The 25,434-nt window shown below is 40.4% G+C and overlaps 1 protein-coding gene across 12 annotated transcripts in view; it reads right to left on the bottom strand.

Annotated features, from left to right (window-relative positions):
* Window positions 1-1,894: 1,894 nt before the first annotated feature.
* The window catches only part of RYR2 (ryanodine receptor 2), a 749,188-nt gene continuing 725,648 nt past the window's right edge, over window positions 1,895-25,434 (bottom strand). For all 12 annotated transcript variants that reach the window (XM_046026812.1, XM_046026816.1, XM_046026818.1 and 9 more), the window contains 7 exons: window positions 22,562-22,708; window positions 20,726-20,860; window positions 8,370-8,526; window positions 6,819-6,883; window positions 5,026-5,126; window positions 4,052-4,103; window positions 1,895-3,323 (listed from right to left, as the gene is read on the bottom strand). In XM_046026812.1, the coding sequence (XP_045882768.1) occupies window positions 3,228-3,323; window positions 4,052-4,103; window positions 5,026-5,126; window positions 6,819-6,883; window positions 8,370-8,526; window positions 20,726-20,860; window positions 22,562-22,708 (753 nt within the window). In that variant the 3' untranslated portion in view covers window positions 1,895-3,227. The remainder of the gene's footprint in view (window positions 3,324-4,051; window positions 4,104-5,025; window positions 5,127-6,818; window positions 6,884-8,369; window positions 8,527-20,725; window positions 20,861-22,561; window positions 22,709-25,434) is intronic.

Here is a 25,434-nt window from a genome sequence, read left to right as displayed (position 1 = left end):
ATGGACACACTCCTTTTCCAGCTTCTGTCTTAGGTATTGCAGACTGCTGGACAGAAATGTCACCAGTAAGAGGACAGGGAGGTCTTCCTTTTCACCACACAATAGATGCTATAAAATAATTTGGAGAACGTCTGTCCAGAGCTTTCCATGTCAAGTTACACCAGGCTTGGGTAAATATATTAAACACATTTTTTTAAAGTTCCTCTTTACTGTGTCCAGAGTAAATGAGGCACGCGCCACACTGACAGCCACCCAAAGCCCTTCCAACAATGGGCGGGGAGCATATTGGTATATTCACCCAGAAAATTGGAGTTTAAGAAATATGAGCACTTATCCCAGTTAAGCAAAATGAAATGAAAAGCAGTATGAAAAAAAGTATCATTTTCATAGATACACTTTTACAGTCAGGAAGAAAGAATTTTCATTACAATATGTCTTTTACATGAGGTTTTGAGGGGCTAAGAACTGCTGCTTGCACGTGAGAAATTATGAGCATCAGTCCAACAACTAAGTACCATTTAGTGCATTTGGAAAACTTAAACTGTGATTCCAAATTTGTTTGATGGAGACATGTTTCCGCAGGATCAAGACATGTTTCTACAGGTGGTGGTGGGGAGGAGAAAAATAAGAATGGCAGAAAAAGTTCTGAGTGTTCAAATGGAAATATGCAGACATAACATCTGTTGGGAAGGTCTGAATATTTGTATAATACAGAATCTCTAAAGGGATTCTGGAGGTTGAGTTAGGCAGCCTGAGTTTAATCAGAAAAGTGGAGAGCCTCACTGATTTCTATGACATTTCCTGGGAGAATTAATAATGCTGATACAGAAAAGCCTCCTCTTCCCCTGAGGCCTTGAGAAGGGAATGGAAAGGTGACTGCCTTTCAGTGTTAGCCATGATGATGCTGGGCAGAGGGTGGCTTTCTAAAGTGGCTGGCTCTTCTCCCTTACTCTTTCTTTAACATTGATGCCCAGAGTCTGCGGGAGGAGGGAAGCTTCCTTTCCAGAGTTTGGCTTTTTTCTTGTTTCTCTGTGGGCACCATCACCTTCCCAGGCACTAAAGCCAGGAGCAATTAAGGGAGTGAACAGTTCTGCAAAATCCAGGCCAGGTGATGACTAGGGATTTGTTCACTCACCTCTTACCTGTGCTATTGTTTCATATCAAATCTGCCTTTGCCTTATAAATAGAAGACCTGAATCTATCAGCAGATTTTATGTCCTGGAGAAATACTTACTCCTCCTTGCTATATGCTTCCTCTGCTGTGTTTCGTGTCAAAGGGGAACGTGCTTCCTGTTTACTCCTCAGAATCTAAGAGCACCTCCTTAAGCAGGCTCAGGAGTTCCCATTCTTTCCCCCAAACAAAAGTGATACCAAAAGACAAATGCAAAATCTAGGTACCACAGCCCTCATGTTGTGTCAGTAAGGTGATAAATGATACCCACCAGTGCTTGGCACACAGCGAGTGTTCATTTAGTGTTTGAGAGTTTAATACACCACTTCTAGTATACCAGTCCTCTTTCATATGAAGGCAGGAAGTGAACCCCTACTATTACAGGGAAACAAATTTGCCCTGAGCAAGGAAGAACCTTCTAGAATGAGAGCTGTGTAACATTTAAAATGATTTGGGAAAGAGTGATTTTTCCTGTCGGTGGTGTTTAAGGAACTCAGGATGGCCCCACGTCAGGGAAATGACAGGCGTGGAGCGAGGTGATTCAAACTGCTGCTGACTCTGAGGTTCTGTAATCCTAAAGCAGAGGACTTGTCAGCCACCCGGAAATCTGCAAGGGTTAAAGGCTGTAGGGCACGGTTTGCATTGCCCTTAGACTAAACCCCCCCTCAGGTTATTATAAAGCCTCACCGCTGTAAGTGAAATGGGAAAAGAAGAGAGTGAGAATGTTAGTTAAATAGTTTAATCAGAGCAGTTTTACAGTTCTAAAATTAACAAGCAGACTTGTAATAAAAGAGCTCCAATGTTTGCAAAATGATCTTGCTTCCATTCTGAATCTCTTTTTTATTTGTAAAGATAAGCATTACATTTAAAAGGACTCAAAATGGAGTAATTGATAATTATCATCCGTGTTTTTTGATGCAACTGATGAAATCCCTGAATGGATATTGCTTCAGCTTTGATATTAAAAAAATGGCCTGACAAGAAGTCCTTAATCAGCAACTGATCACAGGTGGCCAAAAGAAAGAGAAAAACCCAAAACTACTGTCAAGTTCATAATGTATCACATTGTTGGTGGATGACACTGGCTCCAAATATACAAGTAAGCCCACGACACTTTATTACTATGAATATAATTATCATGAAAATTCTCTCACGTTGATCAACTTGCTTCTGGAGGTTTTCTTTGTTCTTTTAAACTTGCATAATAAACATGCAATGAATTATTTCTTTTGAAAGTATATTTTTTTGCAGTCTTTTTGTTTTCATACAAAGATTTCATAAAGTTGCAGTGTTGCATCAGAGCATTACCAAAATAAGAGCAGGAGCACATGGGGAGGGTAAATGTGAATTTAGCGAATGAGAAGAGCCTCCTCTAGTCCTGAGACAGGCCACCCGTCTTTTTTGCTTAAAAGGTGCGCACAAACTGCTTTTCTTACCCTCCCCAACCAGAGAAAAGAATAAAGAAAAAAAAACCCACAAAATCAGTCTAACTAAGGAAAGAAAAAAAATCGACATAAAATAAAGATGTTTTTTCATGCACATATCTTCTGCATAGCTCAACCCACATATAGTAAGGCACTATTTCCCTTCGTAACTGGTGTCCACAGCAATCTCTTAAGTGCTACAGTGCTCTGTGACCATCAGAGAGTTCCTTTCAGGATGGTGAAATAAAGAGGCCGGATGAGTGTGGCTGTTATGCTTCTCTGTGACTGTCCCAAAGCTCAAGGGGACTTCCAGGAGTCTCGGAAGGAAATTGGTCTGTTGGCATTATGATTGAGAGTGTCCGAAACGGTGTTCTTTCCACAGTTCCTAGTTTGTCTGTGTAGGAGTTTAGGCTATTCTTCAGTCTTTATTCTCAAAGAAAATACAGAAGGTGGGGGGGAAAGCATGGTCAAGTCTTCAGAAACAGAGTTCACTGCTCCCAGAAAGAAGAGAATGCTGGCAATTCACAAATTCAGCAGGATGTTTCCGAGAGAGCAGAGACAGAGGGAGAGAGACCGAGACAGAAAGAGTGAATGTGTATGTTTTGGTTTTCAGAGGTGATCTGAGTCTGAGTTTAGTTTAGCTGGTCCTCATACTGTTTCCGGAAACAGTCCCCTGCTGGGAAAAATTCCCAGCACCTTTCTTGATACATCTTCCAGACATAAGATTCCTGGAAAAGTAAAGGAAATGTATTAACATCAGGTCTTTCCCCAGAATCTGGGCATCACCACAAAACAGAAGACAGAAAGAAACGCAAATTTGTTGCATGTATATATCCCGGTAACTGTGTAGTTATGCATAATTTACATGATTGGAAAAGCCTATATTCATTTAGAGAGTTCTTAACCATACCAGACCTCACTTCTATTAATAATCAGTCTTCATCTGGACCATAATCTAATTATGATTAAAAGAACTCTTAAAATCATATACTACAAGTAAGTTTTTAAAAAGACATTACTATTATTAATTGTATCCTTCAAATTCAAACTATTAACTGGAGGCAAATATCTGCAGGGGGAGATTTTCAAATACTTAAGGAGAACCTTAGACATTTCATACAAAATTATTTTTAACTGACCCTAATAATGTGGGTTGAAGTTCATCTGAAATCATCTGCTGATTAAGCAATCAAAGACATTATACTTAGCAAACCCCAAACTCAGCATGTTGAGCTAATAAAAGCTTAAAATTTTTATGTGAACTTATAATTTTACCCTTTCTACAAAGGCGATTTTTGCACACTTGTCCAGGTAACAGGGATTTCTTTAGTAAAATACTACGACTAATATCTGAAAGTAATTGCAACTCTTCGTATTTCATGCACACATATGCCCACCATGTATAGATTCTCTGTCACTTCTTTCAGAAGATGGTGTGTGGTCACTGTTTACCTACCTGTCCTGTGTGCTCTGTTTCATCTTTGTTTATGAGATACATCAGAAAAAACCTACAGATACAGAGAGACTAATCAGAAATGGATGGAATGGACATGTCAGCATACACAGATACTTCTGATTGGGCTACAAGCTAACTCTTGACACTGTTGGGAGGCCAAAGAAATGGAACAAATGGCAAGGCAAAAACAAAAACAAACAAAAAAACATGCCATGGTAATCAAACACTTAACCTTTTTTAAAAGTATTTTTTCAGAGGAGCTAAAATGTGTGCACAGAGCATGTTATTCCTCTTGGGAGCTGCTATCTGCCATGCTTGGGTGCCAGATCCCACCTTCAAGGGTATCCATATTTATTCACTCAGGGGCCAGGAATCCCAATCCCCACTTAGAAAGCCAGGGATCAAAAAGTTTAAATAACTTGTCAAATGCCTCATGGCTGTGAATTCTAAAGCCTGCTTTTTCCCCCCTTTTGCTACAATGCTACTCTGCATCTCTTCTGTTTGATACTAAAACTGGGTTAGAAAGTAAGAATTCTATTTTACCAAACTAGTTGTAAGCAAAAGATTTCTATGTGTTTTTTTTTTTAAATGCAGCTTTTGACTCTGTTAAAATATAGTGCCTCAAGAGATATGTAGGTTCTCAGAAAAATGGAGATTTATAGATCTCGAGGAAGCAGCTGGAGTCTTCCTACTTGAAATGGGAAACATGGCCAATGCTCTCTGAGAGGCTAAGCATGTATTCCACTTATTCGAATTTTTCCATCTTTCCATTTCACGTTTTAGAAGGTATTGCTCACATGAACGGCTGCAAGTTCTTTTCTTAGGTGAACCTCCTCTTGGGGATAAGAGAACCACTAGCTGTGGGTCTTTCTCTCAAAGCCTGAGCCCAGTTGTATAAAGAAAAGGAAGCCATAGTTCTCTTCCATTTCTGAGAGAGAGGGAGAGGCTGAAGAGTCCGAGAGAGGCACACTCACAGGTAATTGGCCAGATTGTGTTCCTGTAAAGTGTGAGTTTCAAAGCCATGTGGTACTGTGTCGAAGTAATCGTTGCCTATCCCACAGATAAAGCATTTGGTCTAGAAGACAAAGGGAAATATTAAAATGTCAGATATCAAAAAGTAAAACAAAGGAACACACAACTCACCAATGGGGCAGCTGTTTGATTTACTCAGTATTGTATAAGATCATGAGGGAAGACTGAGCCAAGCACATGAGTATTAAGGTAACTGTGGCCTCAACTGTATCTTGCTGGAGGCTTAAAGGACATAGGTACCAGTGACAAGTAACATGGAGAAAGAAGTGTCCATAATGATGGTGGTAAAGCTCTGTCTTTTCATTGTGTTCTCTACCCTAAGTGAGAATGCCCAAGACTTAGTGATCACTCTTGTTCATGACATTGACTGAAATTAGGTAGGCAGGACTCAGTGTGTCCTCGACTGAGACCACAAACTTGGTACCTACCTGAACAAAGTCTGATGACCCAGGGGAGAAAGGTACAGATGACTCACATTTGGGGAGGGCCAAATCAAATACCAGGCTGTGGGGTGTTCAGTCCATGCCTGAGAGGGTCTGCCGTGTGCCAGGCACCGTGCTAGATACAGAATTAACCAGTGAACGGGTACTGGGGTAACTTTCTACTCTAGGGATGGGATGCTGCTCCTTCTGCTCCCTGTTTGTTCGTACCACATCTCTTCGAGCGACACCTGCTTAGGTCTGCCGTCCACGAGACTGGCATGCAAGACCCCCCGAGAAGCAGGCTTTCTGTTTTATTATTAGAATTTTTTATGTATCAACTGGAGTGAATTTAATCATTGTGGCCTTCATGTGGCTCCAGATGCTCACCTTCCTTGCAAATTAGAAACTGTTTAATACCACTGAAGGCATGTTTATGATGCCTTAGATTTTAGGGCCTCGACTAGAGATGATTTAAGATAATTTATTGAATTCTCTCTGTCTTATTGATCAACGACTGTGGACAAAGATAAGCACATTCATCAGTAGGTCTTTACAGCACTCGATGTCTTAACTATGTGGGCTCACACATAACAGGTCACCCGTGGACCTTCCCTTCCTCTTTGTTACCTCTCGTAGTTACTCTGGGTATAACTGAGCCACCATCTGTCTGGTAGCTCATGCTGGAAATCCGGGTATCGTTCCTGCTTGCTCCAAACCCCTCGTCCTCTGCATCTCGCCAATCACCCACTTGTCACACCAACTCCAAAGTACTGCTTGAATCCATCTGGCCCCTATATCTTTGATTTCTTCAGGAGCCTCATAATCTCCTGCCCCCCAAAAAAGTGCTCACAGCCTGCTCCTCTGCCCCTGATCTTCCCAGTGGCTAATGTACTCCCTATGTTTTAAACCATAGTAATCTTTGCAAAATGTAAACCCCCCTCACCTGCTTAAAACCCATTTCTGGTTTTCCACAGCCTCTAAGTTCTATAAAGTTCTTCTCTGAGTTATTAGAAAGGGCTCAACATAGGGCTCTGCAGTTGCCTGTTTATGTGTCAGTGAATCTATCATTTTGAATGGGTGGTTCTCCCCCTCCTTGAGGGGTTGATGGTGCCTTATTACTTTGCACACACCTGGAGCCCTAGCAGTAAACTGGTCAGTGGTACGCACTGCCTGGATTGGAAGCAGGCTAAGGCAGCCCCCTGTTGCTTATGTCCTCCACCTACTTTCTCCCACATTTATGAATCTTGGATAAAGACAGTAGGGGAGACAAGTGCCCACAGTAACAAAGCCGAGCCAGCCACAGACAGACTCACCTCCATGTCTTCTTTGACTTGCTCCTGTTGGTCTCTTAGTTCTCCAAAAGCATCAATAATTAAACCTAGTGTTCAATAAAAACACACTCTAATCTTTATCAACCAGAGAAGAATAATAAATTCCCAGCCCCTTGGCTGATCCTTCCAAGGTCAGGGAAAATGTACAACCGTGCCGGGAGAGGCTCAGAGTGTGGCACCAGTTGTGAGCGCACACCCGATACTCCTCCCAGGGCAGCAGCCTTCTCTCTGGGGGGCAGGAAAGGGTTTCAAAATGAAGGGACACAGCAGGAAAAACCCTTTGTTACCTTGGCACTTACAGAGGATAGGTTTCCTGCTACTTCACTGTGAGAAAGAACACTTGTGATTTCTGGTTGGAAAGCGCCAAAAACTCCACTAATGAGATTTTCGAGTACCAATTTGGAAATCAGACATTACCATATTAACTGAGGAACGTGCCTCAAATCATTCTTTTCACAAATTCCTGACAGATAAACTCAACAGCACATTATTAACCATATCAGCCAGAAATTAACTGCCCTGCGCTGTTTTCCCTCAGACCCTTTTCCTTCTCGGACTCACGGGCTGCACCTCTTCCAAGGGATTTATGAGTTTGCTCTCTTATAAAACACATCATTGTTACACTCAGTGAAGACAGAAAGGATGGATTATGAATCCTTTAAACTTGTTCGTGTATTTTACTGGAAAAAAATTACAGTACCGTTTAGTGCCTGTATGACCTGGAGGATAATATCACGTTCACAGACATTTAATTCAAGCCAGGATCAGGGATGAACAGAAAGAGATAAATAAGAGTGATTTTTCTGAGGGAGGAAAACACCACATTGCAAGTGTCCCTGGAGTGAAGGGAAGAACTAGGGGTCGGTATGGCATTCTGCTTTTAAGTGAGGGCTCTGGGTCCAGACACCCTGCCTGGGTTTGGATTCCAGCCCTGACACTTCTTAACTGTGTCCTTTTGCCAAGTTACTTACACTTGTTATGGCTCAGTTTCTGAAATCTAAAAACCACCATTCTCAATGGGTGCATGAGGGTAGAATTAATACCTGTGGCAGGCACGTAACAGATACCCAACAATGGTAGCCTTAAGATTATTTAGGAAGCACAATCTTGCAATAGGTACTCTCTGGATACTTGTGTATAAATATCACTTCTTTTAAAAGAAAAAAAAACTTTTCAATAATCTACTGTAGCTTAGAGATTTATATAATTTGCATTTGAAAAATCCAAAGGAGTTACACTGCTCACCCACCCAACACTGTGTCAGTAAGTGGCAGGGCAGAGAGTCAAACTGAGGGAAGTGCTGCTTTTAGCAGGTTATGGGAAAAGAGCCCCATACCCATCTTCCCCTACACCCAGGGTCCTATGCTTCTTTGATTTTCCTTCACAGACTTTGAAGGAAGAAATCCTGAAAGGAAAAATTCTATTTGGCTTTTGCAGAGAGCAGCTGACGTTCCTACCCTACCTTAATGTTACTTAAACAACAGGTGGCTCAAATTCTAGATCCTCTGGTGCTTCAGTGAAGACAATGCTTACCTTGTATTATGGCCAAGAGAATGACAATCACGAAGAAGAAGAAGGTGATGTCAAAGATGATTCGATAGATCTCATATTCGTCGCCTGCTGGGTCTTCGATTTCATCACCGATCCCTCCTCCAGCACGTACCCCGACATACATGTGGAACATATAGCACTGGAAAGGAGAGAAACGGTCACTGCTTGAGGAACACTGCAAAGCTAAGATTCTCCTTCTAGTTCTTAATCCTCACTCTGGAAGCAGTGAGAATCTTCGCATTCTACATTGCCTCTTTTTGTTTCAGTATCTGTAATTGTAACGCACATACTTGGCTCCTACACTCTGCTGCCTTTTATTTATTTATTTTTTTTTATTTTTTTTTTAAAGATTTATTTATTTGACAGATAGAGATTACAAGTAGGCAGAGAGGCAGGCAGAGAGAGAGAGAGGAGGAAGCAGGCTCCCCGCTAAGCAGAGAGCCCGATGCGGGGCTCGATCCCAGGACCCTGGGATCATGACCTGAGCTGAAGGCAGAGGCTTTAACCCGCTGAGCCATCCAGGCGCCCCTCTGCTGCCTTTTAAACAAAACTCTACACTGCACACTCTACTTAGCACCTTTTGTCACACTTTGCAGAGAATGAAAAATACCTCACTAGCATCTGGCATAAGGTGATCCTATTAAGATCACATTAAAGTCCACAAATCTATGTTTAATCACTCTGTTCATGTTTTTAGCATAATAGACATAGGAAGGAGGAAATAAAAATAAATGTATAATCGGATGGAATCTCAGAAATTTAAACTAGAAAAAACCAAACTCCATAACCCTCACCATCCCCTCATCTGTCATGTATGGAATGTGGTGCTGAAATTTTTCTACTCGAATATGAATAATAATGAAGAGAGGAGAGGCAGGGAGGAAATAACAGCTCATTGTTTAAAGTGTGAAACATTAAAGCAACCAGTAATAAGTACAGCTTCAAGTGTCTGGAGGGATTTCTCAGCATCAGCCCTATTGACATTCTGGGCCAGGTCACTCTTTGTGTGAGGTCTGTCCTATACATCATAGGATATTTTTTTTTCATCATGGGATATTTTAGAAGGATCTCTAGCCTCCACCCACTCAATACCAGTCGCACCCCATCCTGCAGATAACCAAAAGTGTCTGCAGACATTGCCAGGTGTCCCTGGGGGGCAAAATCAGAACAGTTGAGAATCGGTGGGTGTAAGCATCCATGGTTGATCTTTATTCAGGATAAGTTCATACTGTCCATGTTGGGGTCTCAGATACAGTGACACTTAACCCCTCTCTGGTGATCAGTCATGGCTCCCAAACACCACCCTCCATCCTAACCATGCCCTTCAGATAAACTATCCCAGATTCTAGATCTTGGTTTGCACATATTCCTTGAAAAATCATTCCACATTCTTTTTTTTTTTTCAAAGATTTTTTTCAAATATTTTCAAAGATTTTATTTATTTATTTGACAGATCACAAGTAGGCAGAGAGTTAGGCAGAGAGAGAGAGGAAGCAGGCTCCCTGTTGAGCAGAACGTCTGATGTGGGGCTCGATCCCAGGACCCTGGGATCATGACCTGAGCTGAAGGCAGAGGCTTTAACCCACTGAGCCACACAGGTGCCCCTCATTCTACATTCTTATGCATTCCTTTCATCCCTTCAACCCTCAATGAATAACCCTTCCTCCATGAGACCTTCTTAAACTGTTCCAGACACTCTGATTTACCCAACTGATGTCACCCACCAGTGCAAGACACATTTACCCACTGTCTGCCATAATGAAGGGAGTAAAGGCCTTGAAAGTGTTCTCTTGGGGAGACATCACAATCCCCTGATTTTCTTCTACATTTCTGGCCATTCTTAGCCTCCTTGGCCACTTCTTCTTCATCTTCCTGTCTTTTCATGAACCAGTGCCCTAGCACTGGGTTCTCTGACCTCTGTTCTTTTAGGACACTTCCTAGGGGAATGTGCCCAAGTTCATACTTCAGTTCTCATCTCTGGGCTAATCACTTAAAAACATTTCTGTTTACATCATGGGTCTCCTTCCTGAATTCCATCCAGACTTGTATCTCCAGTTCACCTAGTTTTGATGCTTTATGATCTCTCTCACTCAACTAGGATTGGCTTCATTAGAACTATTTTGGTTACTCTCTATCATCAGTTCTAGAAGAAGGTCCAGCACATGATAGGAACTTATAAAGCACTTGTGGGATGAACGAGGAGTGAAAAATCATGACTGATCAGTGTTCTCATGGAGACTTCACTGCCTCAACCTATAAACCTCAACTTCTCAGATCACCTTAAAAAGCACAAAATGCAGTCACAGAACTGGCAGCAAGGGGATACCACAATGCTCAATAGTTCAACAGCTAATAGTGATAGATATAGCTAAAAAGTTTCCTGGGTCAGATGCCTGGAATTTAATGAACAAAATTTTTTAAAAACTGGGTCACTCAGAAAGGAAGGTTGTCAGTCTGGCACACAAAGAACAGAGTGTATCACAAGGCAGCTCTACACCCACCCCTACCCCAGCCAACCAAGAACTGTTCTGGAGCTCAGGTATGGGGCTACTCTCACAGAGAGGCCTGGAAAGTCAATATTTAGAGCCCAGTGAGACCAGTGGTGCCTAAACTAAACTATGTATCTGGATCACCTAGAGACAGAAACACTGAGGATTCCTGGTACCCCCTACTGAACTAAACTCTGGAAGTAAAATTTTGAAGACCATCTCTTAAAAAAATATCCCTCAGGACACTGCATTAATTTCCAACAACTGTCTAAAACAGTGCTTGAAACTCAGAACAGTGGATCTATAGGAAGAGGAAATTTTATTTTCACTATATACTCTTGCATACTATTAGGATCATTTTTACCATAAGCATTTTAATTAAGAAAAAAAGATCAGGCTGTATATTTTTCTCTAAATCTGTCTTCATATGTGCTTAGTTGTGGGCATGGGAAATAATTATTGCAGCTGCCTACTCTTTACTTGTTGAACTAACATAGGCCATCCTTTCCTGGCTTCACCATATTTAGCCAGGCATGTAACTCCTCTGTGGGCTGGAGACTCAGTTCTGACACTCTGCCTGGCTCTGGTCTAGCACTTCTCCATATCCAGTTCGGCCCTTCGGCTCCCACACTGCTGCTATACCCATATTGGGCCAACAGTGTAACACTGCAGTGCCCCATCCAGGTTCTGGAATGTCCTAGCTCTCCAAGTCCTGCTTCTTTGACAAGTAGGGGATGAAGATCATCTAGCTCCTTCCTTTTTCTAAATCTTGCTAACCAAGACTTTGGATTATAATTTGGCTTCCAACATAGAGTTTGTGTTGATTTGTGGCACAAACTCTTAACAAGTAGGATGTTGGTATTCTGACTCATACTTCTGACTCTTAGGAGCCTGGTTAATTTGAGTCTGTCCTCAAACAAATGATTCATTTTTATTTTCTAGACATGTCTAGGAGACAAGACCATGGAATGATGCTAAATTACCAAAGTAAGTGTCTACTATTTACTATTCCCAGATTTTCAGATCTCATTCATCTAGCCTCTCCCAGCAATAGCCCTGTCTCTCTGCCCACCTTCATTCTGTGGCAACTCTGATGCCAGAAAAGGCATTAACTAGCAATAAAGACTTAAGGCCATGCTGAAAAGATAAGTAGTCCTTAGGGATTTAATTATTTAGGCTTAATAAGATAGTACATTTTAAAAGAATAAAATGTGTGGTTCACTTGTGGGATTTTTTATACTGATTTTACCAACCTTAACCTTCACTACCTGCTGAAATAGCAGGTAGATGGCTGCTAGGGTAGACTGTAAGATAGTGTGGTAAACAACCAGAAACATGGGGCAATCAGGCTTTTAGTTGTCAGGTTCTCATTCTGCTTCTGAAAACAGGAAACCTCCTGTTCAGCTTCCTTTTCATAAAATCAGCTCAAACCTGATCATCAGAGCTGGAGAATGGGAAGTAATTCCAGGAGACAAACAGATATATTTTGTTCAGAGAATCTGAGTCACAAGGAAGGAGGATATCTGGCACTACAAACACTGGACACCATTGTTAATTCTCAAGATTTACTATTCTATGGCTTCTGTCACTCATCTCAGTGGCTTCATTCCGGGGTTAAGCACTGTTTGCAATAGCTGTAGGAAACACAGGAGAAACAGTTCCTGGTGGACTGGTGAAGATCTTTATGATCTTTATCCTGATCCAAAAAATGGGGGTGGTGGGGCACGGGGAGAAATAGAGATAGAGACCGAGATTACTTGTTGGGAGAGTAAAATAAGTGATTCAGAATAGTGGCACCCATGTGGCTCAGTCGGTTAAGTACCCAACTCTGGATTTTGGCTCAGGTCATGATCTTAGGGTCCTGGGATTGAGCCCCATGTAGGACTCCCCATTCGAGGTGGGAGGTCTTTGTCTCCCTTTGCCCCTCCCCTGGCTCCCTCTGCTTGCTAGCATGCTCTCATTCTCTAAAATGAATAAATCAATCTTAAAAAACAAAAAACAAACAAAAAAACCTAAGCTGGTTACTTACCTAGGAGTGACTCCTTATCTCAACCACCTGGAAAGTTTTTTGGTTTTTTGGTTTTTTGTTTGTTTGGTTTTTTTCCCCCAAATACACAGGTCTTGACAACTCCCTTGCAGTATCTGATTCAGGGGATCTGGGGTCTTCCCAGAGACCTATGGATTCATAAAGAGCTGCCCTGGTGAATCCTGTGTGCCTTGGTAGTTGAGAACCACCCCTTTGGAGATGAATGTCTTTATATATGTCAAGCCAGTCTCCCTGGCTATCTAGCTAAAATCATCTCTCTGCCCAGGACTCTGGAACTTTGGATCATTTTTCACTTTTTCCTCTTACATTCTTGGAGAGGAGGTTCAAATTCTCTCAGGATATTGCTGGCTTAATTAGATTTTCACGCTCAAAACACCAGGCATGGCTGTGCCTTTTTCCCCTGGCAAGTTGTAGGTACTTAGTGCAGGGTATGGGTAATATAGAGAGCACAAACGAATATCGCCCTGACATATGTTTGCTGAGGCGGCTCCTAAGGGTGGGAGGAGCAAAAGTCAGCAAGGGTAAACTTTTGGAGCTTATAAAAGTAATTAAAGAACATCACTCCTGGTTCTGTATATTAGGGACTTTAGGCCTACAGACATGGGAGAAAGTAGGTCATGAATGAAAACTTTTGCATGCTAAAAGAAAACCAATTCCATTACTTTATGGTCTACTTGGACTCTTATTTGCTGCTTTCTGGACCTTTTGCAAACCCCAGTGTCTCAGGTAAAAATTGAAAGTGGGGTGGGCCCAGGTGGAACATAAATCAGTATTTAAACTAAGTTATCTGCACTACATGTAAAACTTACTCTGTCGAGGTCTGCTGAAGGTCAAATAAGCTCATATTATCTCTGTTGGAATTTGTTAACAAAAAGATGACTAAACTGATAATTGTCTTTCTCAAAGTTTTCATGGGTAATTGTTAAGATAGCTTTTGAAGTCTTCGGTAACCTGAAACTTTAGTTTTGCTTGGATGACAAATGAAATTAAATTTGTTGGACATCCAGGTCTTTTTGAAATGGGATAAAATGCTAAAGCATTAATTACTGGACATAGTTTTGTGCTTTTGACTTATTGCAAAGAACTAAGGATATTTAAATCTGTTGGTAAACATGTTTTGTGCTTAACTGATTCACAAATTTGACATCTAAAGAATTCTGGTGTAACAGTCCACAACTGGTTACTCCTTAGTCTTCACTGGAGATTAAGGTTCCTAAAGAGTGCAAAATTCTGCTAACTGTAAATAAGACTGATGGAAATAAGGGAATCAACTCTGTATGTGGAAAAGTAGGAGATATGTAAGAAAGATAAGGAATGGGAATGCATTTTTGTTGAACATAAAAGAAGGTAATTTTGTCCTAAATGAGATGGTTGTTTGGAAAGAAATGACTTGGGACAAAATCTGAATGCAAAGGAAAGTTGTAGAAGGTTTGTGAAGGGAAATCTTTGGAAATGAATTTTAGGTGTGTTCAGGATGGACTGAGATTGAAATGAATGAATTTTAAAGACACTGGTATAAGATTGAAAGTCAGCTTTCGCTCTGTTCAAAAAGACAAAGTATTCTCAAGTGTTGTTCTGCTCTTGATAAGAAAATTCTGCAAATAGTTGTTTTCTCTCCTTCCTGCCTGGAAAAACCAGTTTCTGTGTCTTGCCTTTATCAGGTTTTAAGGTCTCTGAACTATTTAGGCATGTGTTTAAAACTTCCTAAGGTTTTAACAAACTCCCCCAAGATTTAAATCATGCACCAAGTCTTTTTTTTTTTTTAAAGATTTTATTTATTTATTTGTCAGAGAGAGAGAGCAAGAGAGCAAGCACAGGCAGACAGAGTGGCAGGCAGAGGCAGAGGGAGAAGCAGGGTCCCTGCCAAGCAAGGAGCCCGATGTGGGACTCGATCCCAGGATGCTGGGATCATGACCTGAGCCGAAGGCAGCCGCTTAACCAACTGAGCAACCCAGGCGTCCCTGAACCAAGTCTTAATAATGTTCTGGTTCTGACTATTAAAGTGTTATGTGTCACAGAATTAGTTTCCTTGTCTAATTATATCATAGTGAACTCTCATCAGATCATTAACAATGTCCATTTCTGAGGGGTTTTTTTGTTGTTTATAGTTGTTCTTACTCTCTGGTAAAATGAGTTTCATTTCAAGAAGAGTCCCATAAAGGACTTTTAGGACAATATAGGTATTCAGTATCTCTGAGATCAGAACTGAAGTATTTCCAGAGCTAACTAAAGCTGCATTCAAGCTAAATCAGAATTAGTAACATGGGACTAAATAAAAAGTTTATAGTGTTGTGACTCTTGTTTGAAATGTTGCTGGTTCTCTAATGTTTGCTCTTCCAGACTAAGGAAACTTTTTCTTAAGATATCTGTGACTTGTAGAAGTGTAAAAATACTCATTTGTAAACAAATCAAAGCATTCAACCTTTCTCTCAACCCATACCCTCAAATTCAAAGGTCTCAGTAAGCTTTCTTCCATGATAATCCTGGTCACTTGCATAAATTCACTAAGAATCTGTTCTTGTAACAGGACACCATTGGAAACATGGGTCATTTTACCAAGGCTTTGACTGGAATGTCATATTTGAGAAAGACATGCATAGACTCAGATATGACCCGACAGCTTTAAGGAATTGAGGTTGACTTTATGAAACCTGGAGCCACAAAGCCCCTTGGAACTGTTGTCCTGATACCTTGCTTACAGGTTCCCAGCAGCCTCACCAAGTGAATAAAGAATGTCACTTCCTCACAGGTGCAGGAACCTCAGGATACTCTGGGGACCTCAGGAAGAGGAATTCCACCCAACTCCCCAGGTACTGCAGGCATTTCTGATGGCAAATATTTGACTTGGCTTCTGGCCTAGAGCTACTAAAAGTTCAACCTAGAGATTCCTTATAAAGTTCTAGCAAAGCAGATTCTAAAAGATCTGTATGATCACTCACTGTTCTTGCTGAGTTTATGTAAATAATTAGACCAAGGTTGTTAAAACTGGACTTGTTTTTTCAAATAAACTAGTCCTGATTTGGCTATCTTTGGAAATGAGGGCAATTTAAGAGAAAAAAATTGTTTAAAAAACAATTTTAAACACCCACCTTTGTGGATGTTAAATTCTAGATTTGATTGTCTTTAAATGTTTGTAGTTTACCTAAGCTAGACACCCTGAGGTAAGCTTCTCAGAATTTACTGCAGTAACTCCTGTATAGACGATCTTTTTACTTATTATTCTATGGGGATAATAACAGAACCCCATGGACACATAATTATTTAAACAGCTGGAAAATGGAATTAATTCCCCAACAATTGTGTAACTCAACTAGCACCCTGACCAATTCTGTGTGGCGTGGATAATGAAATTATTCCCTAAAAGCCAGAACATATCCCACTCCACAGGATTGACTATGGACTTGCGGAGATAATGGATGGCCCCACTTCCTTTATGATTGGATTGGATGATGCACTTGGGGATAGCCTTATCTCCTGAGACAAGTTTTCTCCCACTTGCCACTGATCCTTTGTAATTAGATTATTAACATTTTACCTCAAACAAAGAGGTCTTGATGGTATTATTCCTTAGTCATATTTATCCTAGAAGCCACCTCTATTGAGGTACAGTTGCAAACAAAGGCTCTAGCTAAGCATAAAACAGCCCTCCTGCTAAAAGGAGCCTCAAAGCTCACTATGGGACAGTCCCTGACTGTAATGACTTCACCACGTGGGCAGATGATCCTGACCACACACAAAGACACTTCTTTACTGTTGGTGTTGGATTCAGCTGCCTCCATCTTTTGTAACTCCCCTCTACACTCCCCAACTGACCAATGTTGACCCGAGTAGGTAGGGACAACTCTATGTCCTATTCAGCAGGAAGAAGTTAAAGAAGATGAGACCTTCCACCTTCAAGAACCTTAAAGATTTAAGGTAAAAAAAATTGTTCAGGGGGAATGAAAAGGGAACAAAAGGCAAAAGTCTGTTATTATGGTTCTACGTCAAAAATCATCACTACTGGTCTCTCAGCACAAAAATCAGAACTAAGGACAATGATTACACCTTAATAAATAAGTAAGCAGAGAAAGAAAAAAAGAAAGGAAAGGAGGGGTGAGCCAGCCAAATCTGAAGCATCACCTAATCTGAAAAACTGCAGCTATAGCGCCACCTGCTGTTAGATTTGAAACACTGGCAGGTGATCAAGGACCCTGAGAAAACCTAAAATGTTCTTACAATACCCTAGAAAACAACCAGAAATAACAAAGGCAGTGGAAGCTTAGCATGATGCCCAGAAAGTAGGGCATGAGTGAAGAAAACCTATCTCAAGCCAACAAAACTAGTTCTCCCCTGTGAAGACTAAATGCTAGAGGTGCATGTAAAGGGAGGATTCTCCTTTGAGAAGCACATGAAAGAAATCAAACCTGACCACCTCCTACTCCATCCTTCAGCCTTGCTGCCTGCTTGGTTATACTAAGCCATGACTTCTGATGAGCACTACCTTAAGTGATCAGTTACATCTTACATGTTGTCGGCTTGTTCACGCCTCGCAGCAGGAGTATCAGTAAGAGATTAAAAGGCATTTTGAGACCTAACCACTATAAGGGAAATCTAGGTCATGTGGCCTCTGGTGCGACAGTTCTTAAGCACCGTCAGCTAGATGGGAGCATGTGCAAAGCTACACAGCCTCTTGTCTGGGTGGTCCACTCAACAGCCGCACACAGTTATGACTGAGCTGTTTGTATCATGGCATTGAGTTGTCTTTTGCAAGAACAAACATCTAAGAGGTATCCTTGTGGTGCTCCCAATCTCACCCCAGCCAAAGGCAAGACAGAAAGCTTTAGAGATATAAACACGCACAACAGAGCTGGTCGTAGGTAGTCTCACTTATATGGACAGAAACCCCTTCAACTGAGCAAAATCCAGGCTCAGTCCTGAGCCCATAGTTGAAAACATCAAGAAGCTTTATTTCTCTACCTTCTCTATACTTGCGCCATGCAATTGGTAAAGGCAGTTAGTTGTCTTCCTAACCCACCTCTTGTTCAAAGCATGCCTGGATTCTTCTCATAATAAGTACATTGGCAAAATTCACAAAAGCAGTAGAAACACATACTGAAAGTGATATTCAAAATGTAGTCATCCAAGGATACCATTAGGATAACGAACAGGTCAAATCTGACTCATGACATTAGAAGGAGAGACCAAGATATTGCAGGGTAGGAGGTCAGGGGATGAAGGCCACACTGTTCCTACTCCCCAAGATAGGTCACTCGATACTGCTCCCTGAAGTCATCCCGCCTTTCCAGCATTCTTCAGCAATGGATGAGGACCATACCCTCTGAGAATGAATGACCTTAGTAAACCTTCTGACCTAAGGAGCGTGGACTTTGAGATTTAACCACTGGGGACAGGGTGGGAGAGGGTTCTGCGGGTAGAGAAATGAATCTCCCTGGAGTCCGTGGAAACACAGTGGCCTGCTGTTAGTACTTACTCCATTTCTCCTGTGCCTTGTCAACTCTTCCAGCCTTCAGGTCCCCTCCCTGCCTCTGGCCAGCTTCTATCCCTAGTCTTCAGGGTCATCAGGTAGAGAAGCAAAATGGATATTAAAAGCAGCTCCCAGAAGAGGAGTTAAGGATCTCTAAAGTACTTCCTTACTGATTGTAAAGTGTTGCACGTTAGTGACTCTGGTGGGTGTTTTGCTACCAGTGACCAGTCTCTTACTATGTAAGTTTATTTGCTCCCTAATCTAGTCCTGCTCCCTGTAGGAATGCTTGTTAACAGTTTCCTATGTATCCTTCCTGTGTCCATATTGTAGCATATCTAATATGTACATTCTAGCGTGTGTGTGTGTGTGGTGTGTACACACAATTAGGATTTTATGATACTATTGAAGATCCGCTCCCCCTCCACTTAAAAGCAATTTGTATGCTTTTGTATATCAACATGTAGAGATCTATCTTCTATTTTTTATTTTTTCCGTCTTGTTGTTGTTGTTTTTTTATATTTTATTTATTTGACAGACAGAGAGGTCACAAGTAGGCAGAGAGGCAGGCAGAGAGAGAGGGAGAAACAGGCTCCCCACTGAGCAGAGAGCCCGATGCAGGGCTCAATCCCAGGACCCTGAGATCATGACCTGAGCCGAAGGCAGAGGCTTAAACCACTGAGCCACCCAGGAGCCCCTTCCGTCTTATTTTTAAATAGCTACCTACTTTCCTGTTGTATGGATTTGCCATAAATGACTTAATCAGGACTCTATTGATAATTGTGGTAGCAGCAAGTATCCTTGGACATACAGGAGCATATTCGTAAATAAACATTTACATCAATACTAGTAGAGGAACTGACAAGGAAAAGGGTAAGTACCATTAAAAATGTGAGAGCAACATTGCAAAATTTCTCTAAAATCATTGTGTTGATTTAAATTCCCAACAAGTGTTTATGAAAGTGCCAGTTTTCCCATCAATATCACAACTGTGGGTATTAACAAACTTTAATATTTTGCAAACCTGATAGGTAAAAAAGGGCGGCCAGTTGTTCTGATTCACATTTCTTTAATTACAAAAGAGGGTAAGCATTTTCCCAATTTATAAGCTGATTGAATTTTACCATGAGTTGTCTAGACATAGTCTGTTCATTTTTCTATTGGCTTGTTTATTTCCTAGTGATGTAATAAGGACTCAGTAAATTAAGGACACTTAGAATTGTTTATATTCTTCTCAGTTTCTCATTTGTCTAATATTTTGCTTATAGTTGATCTTTTTTAAAGTAAGTTTTTAGGCTTCCATACATCTCAGGTTTTATGTCATACTCAGAAATACCATTTCCCACTTAAAAATTGTTATTATTTCAGAAGTCAAATTCTAACTTTTTTTGCATTAAAATATTTGTTCCATTCAGATTTTTTTTTAATTTAAAGAACTAGGCTGATACCAATTTTTATCAAAATTTCCTCAAAAGCACATCCATAGCACCAATACCATTTATTGAATTCTTCAGTCATGATTTCAAAAGCCACTTCTATCATGTTAATTTCCCAAGTGTATCTGCATGTATTTCTAGACTCTATCCTGCCCCATAGATTTATCATAGTCTTGTAATATTAGTTCTCTCTCACTATTCTTTTGGGATGTTTATTTTTTCTAGAGTAATTTTACCATCAGTTTGTTAGTCTCTTACCCCACTAACCCCATTTATGTAGCTATTTTGATTTGATGTCATTGAAGAATTCGCCTCCTTTCAGCTAGAGGTACATATTTCCAATCTAAGATCTCATGTTGGATAGCTTCTGATTTGCCATTTTCAGAGGGGTGGGTTACGGAACAGTGATAGACCAATATGAAAATGTTCACATCCACTGATTTTAAAATCAAGACTAAAAAGATAATTTAAGCCAGGATCTGAATATAGAAGCAAAAACCAACAGTTATATTAAGATGTATTTTTGGACTTCAGTGATGTCAGTTAATACCATTAAAGGGAACAAGTCACTAAGGCTTCAAAATAGTCTCCAAGGAAATAATATCACCTGCTGTCCTGGACTCTGTGAACCAGTAAGCTAAAGTGCTGATAGTGAGCCTCCCAGTTCTAAGTTCTTTATGCAGGAAATCTCCTCATTACCAGGTTGCTGTACCTGATGTGCAAAAATGGTAGAAATGGTCCTTTATGTTCCATAAAAAATTGAAAATAGTTGTTTGTTTGCCACACAACTTTTTACTGTGCATGCTGTTTTCTCTTCCACATGGCTGAAGAATAACTACACTGACCGACTCAGGCTGAAGAAGGAGAATTTTTTCATTCATATGAGATCAAGTGTATGAACTTACCGTTAGCATATCATCACATTTCATATCTGGAGTATCACCATCTTCACTTTTATTGTAGAATTTTCGGAAAAAATTGAATGCCACAACAGTATATAGGTATACAACAACAGCTAATAAGCCAACGGTTAATACAAGCTGGAAAGCAAGGTGACAATGGAAATGCATTAGAAAAGTAAGACATATATGCCTGGCATATTTGACATCAGTGTGGGAGGAAAGCATTCTATGAACACATAGTTGGATCTGTGGACTGGAAAGTAATGGCATCCATACCTTATTCCATACCTTTCTTACTCCCCTGGGGGGGATTTATTTTCATATTCTCTTTATCAAGTTTTTAGACTATTTCGTGCAAAAATTGCCTACTTAATTGCTAGTCGATGCATACTACACATGGAATAGGAATAAACTCTGATTTACTTTCATGTCCAAGCTGATCAGAGTACATATATGTTGAAAACATGACTTTCACCAGGTTGGTGAAAATATGTTTCTGGTTTTATCACAGAAATTCTAAACACGCCAAAATGCATTCTTTTTTCTGTCTACTTCCTCTGACTACAGTGAATCCCTGTTGTGCCCTGTGGCAGCACATCTTAAGTCGTTCAAAAATCACTTTATAATGATCTGGAGAAAACACGTTATCTGAATAGAGGGCTTAATTCACTTCTACAAATTAAGTACAATGCCACTGTAAATTTCAGCATGTTTTACCTATAAGGACTACGAAACTCTCTAGTTTGCTGCAAATGAAAAACTGATAGCTCAAAAAGAAAAGAAATAATCACAGCAGAATTTTAGAAGTAACTGAAACTAGTGCCAGAACTTGTGTGAAAATATACAATAGATTCAGCATCTCCAGTTTTTTAAATATATGAGGAACTCAATACTATAAGTGAATAAGCATAATATACTCTATTGCTAAAGTCATATATTCAGAAACTAAAGTGACATGTAGGAACAATGTGTTGAAATTTGGGAAACTAAAGATCATGAAAATTTAACTGTGAATCAATCATGTGAAATTAACAGTGGACATGGTTCAAGTTTTTTGCAGGGGCATGGATTTTAAAATATGCTGGATTATAAAATTCTGGGAGAGGACTCTGTTACGCCAAATAACCTTCCAGTGGATACTCGATAGAGAATGAATCAATTAATACATGCTTCTACAGTAAAATGACATTACAGTTGGACTCCATTAAAACATAAATTGATTATCTGGAACTACACCATTATTAGGTAAGTACTCTAAGTATGACCCTGTCAAGTATGAAACATTTTTTTGTTTTTTTCCACCCAATTTAAAAGTGGAGAAAAGAATACCTGGATACCCACTTTTGAAATACTACGTTAAAATAAGAACGTGGCATCTCGTGTTTTATTACTGTTACAACTAGTGGCTCAGGATGCTATGACATATTTTGGTTCCCTCTGGTATCAAATGGAGTAAATATGGTATTGGGGAAAAATGAACTATTTCCTGGGGGTGTTTTGTATGTGCTGCGGCCTGTGCTAACACCCCCACAATTATGTTTTTATTTAATTTTCCCCCAAACTCTAAAAGGCAGGTACTTTTATTGTATTCATTTTACAAAATGAGTAGTTTTAAAAACGTTAAGTAAGTTAGTTATCCAAGGTCACTCAGCGACTCAGGCAAGCCCAGACTTGAATGTGGGTTTAAGGGGACTCTTAATAACTCTCATGGTTTATAAAGGTACAGATCCTCCATTCACAAAAATCTGTACGTTGCCATTGGAGGTTGGGTTTATTTAGGTTAGTATATTTGTTGGGGTTTTTTGGTTTTTGCAGGAGGGGGAAAAGTTCAACTTTTACCTGCTTGCCATTGTGAGTTACCGATGACAAGATAGTTCTTAGCGTCTTAAATCCCATAGCAATGTCAAGAAGATGAGCAGCAAAAAAAAAGTTGTTATAGTGTCCAAGAACGGACATAGTCATATACCAGGCCAGGTAGAGGAAGGACTGAGAAGACAAAACAGGAGGGAAGCATATTAGAAGATAGAGTGAGTGACTATTATCAAAAGCTACTCTGATTTCATTCTACTATAATCACTTCATTTACTCCCTTCTTAGTCTATACATTTATATCATTCTAATTAGTTGTATCAGTTTGTGTATTTTATTATCCTTTAGTTTGTTCGGAGAAGTTCAATGTCCCTTCTCTCCTTTATAGCAGAGATCGTGTTCTTGAGAATTTTCCCACAGAGAAAGTTTAATTGACTTAATATTTGATAGCAAGGGATCTCCACCTATGCACTACTGATAGTTTACACTTGGTAATTCTTTGTTGTGGGGACTGTCCAAGGCATTGTAGGATGGTTAGTAACAACCCTGGTCTCTACCCATCCAATACCAGTAGCCCCTCCTCCATAGCCATGGCCACTAAAGATGTCCCCAGACATTGCCAAATGCACTTTGGGGGACAAAACTGCCCCTGCTGGGACCCCCCTGTTCTAAAGTCAACCAAAGAACCAACACACTTACCTTCCCTATTTCTCATTTACTTAACTAAATCAGTATTTGTTGAGACCTACTAGTTAGATTCTATGTGATGTCTTTTTTTCTATTAATATATAATGTATTATTTGCCCCAGGAGTACAGGTCTGTGAATCATCAGGCTTACACACTTCACAGCACTCACCATAGCACATACTGTCCCCAGTGTCCATCACTAAGCCACCCTATCCCTACCCCTCACCCACCCAGCAACCCTCAATTTGTTTTGTGAGATTAAGAGTCTCTTACGGTTTGTCTCCCTCCTGATCCCATCTTGTTTCATTTTTTTCCCTCCCTACCCCCCAGGACCCCACCATCTCTCTCAAATTCCTCAGAGAGATCATATGATAATTGTCTTACTCTGATTGACTTATTTCGCTTAGCATAATACCCCCTAGTTTCATCCACATCATTGCAAATGGCAAGATTTCATTTCTTTTGATGGATGCTTAGTATTCCATTATATACACACACACACACACACCCCACATCCCACATCTTCTTTATCCATTCATCCATTGATGGACATCTAGGTTCTTTCCATAGTTTGGCTATTGTGGACAGTCCTGCTGTAAACACTCGGGTGCACGTTCCCCTTCGAATCACTACATTTGTATCTTTAGGGTAAATACCCAGTAGAGCGATTTCTGGGTCGTAGAATAGCTCTATTTTCAACTTTTTGAGGAACCTCCATACTGTTTTCCAGACTGACTGCACCAGCTTACATTCCCACCAACAGTATAGGAGGTTCCCCTTTCTTGGCAGCCTCGCCAACATCTGTCATTTCTTGACTTGTTAATTTTAGCCATTCTGACTGGTGTGAGGTGGTATCTCACTGTGGTTTTGATTTGTATTTCCCTGATGCCAAGTGATGTTGAGCACTTTTTCATGTGTCTTTTGACAATTTGGATGTCATCTTTGGAGAAATGTTCATGTATTCTGCCCTTTTCTTGGTTGGATGATTTGTTCTTTGGGTGTTAAGTTTGATAAGTTCTTTATAGATTTTGGATACTAGCCCTTTATCTGAGAGGTCATTTGCCAAACATCTCCCTTTCTGTCAGTTGTCTTTTGGTTTTGTTGACTGTTTCCTTTGCTGCGTTAAAAACTTTTGATCTTGATGAAGTCCCAATAGTTCATTTTTGCCCTTGCTTCCCTTGTCTTTGGCTGTGTTTCTAGGAAGAAGTTGCTGTGGCTGAGGTTGAAGAGATTGCTGCCTGTGTTCTCAAGGATTTTGATGGATTCCTGCCTCACACTGAAGTCTTTCAACCATTTTAAGTCTATTTTTGTGTGTGCTGTAAGGAAATGGTCCATTCATTGGACCACTGGACCACAGCATGTGGCTGTCCAATTTTCCCAATACCATTTGTTGAAGAGACTGTGTTTTTTCCATTGGACATTCTTTCCTGCTTTGTCAAAGGTTAGTTGACCATAGAGTTGAGGGTCCATTTCTGGGTTCTCTATTCTGTTCCATTGATCTATGTGTCTGTTTTTGTGCTAGTACCATACTTTTGTGATGATGAAAGCTTTTTTTTTTTTTTTAAAAGATTTTATTTATTTATTTGACAGACAGAGATCACAAGTAGGCAGAGAGGCAGGCAGAGAGAGAGAGGAGGAAGCAGGCTGTCCGCAGAGCAGAGAGCCCGATGCGGGGCTCGATCCCAGAACCCTGGGATCATGACCTGAGCTGAAGGCAGAGGCCTTAACCCACTGAGCCACCCAGGCGCCCCATGATGACAGCTTTATAATAGAGCTTGAAGTCTGGAATTGCAGTGCCACCAACTTTGGCTTTTTCAGCATTCCTCTGGCTATTCGGGGTCTTTTCTGGTTCCATATAAATTTTAGGATTATTTTTCCATTTCTTTGGAAAAATTGATGGTATTTTGATAGGGATTGTGTTAAATGTATAGATTGCTGTAGGTAGCATAGGCATTTTCACAATATTTGTTCTTCCAATCTAGGAGCATGGAACATTTTTCCGTTTCTTTGTGTTTTCCTTAATTTCTTACATGAGTACTTTATGGGTTTCTGAGTACAGATTCTTTGGATCTTTGGTTAGATTTATTTCTAGGTATCTTATGGTTTTGGGTGCAATTGTAAATGGGATTGACTCCTTAATTTCTCTTTCTTCTGTCTTGCTGTTGGGTATAGAAATGCAACTGATTTCTGTGCATTGATTTTATATCCTAACACT

This window comes from Meles meles, chromosome 13, assembly GCF_922984935.1.
Source record: "Meles meles chromosome 13, mMelMel3.1 paternal haplotype, whole genome shotgun sequence".
NCBI lineage: Eukaryota > Metazoa > Chordata > Mammalia > Carnivora > Mustelidae > Meles > Meles meles.
The sequence above is the reverse complement of the archived record's forward strand: the minus strand, read 5'-3'. Positions and strand labels throughout refer to the sequence as shown.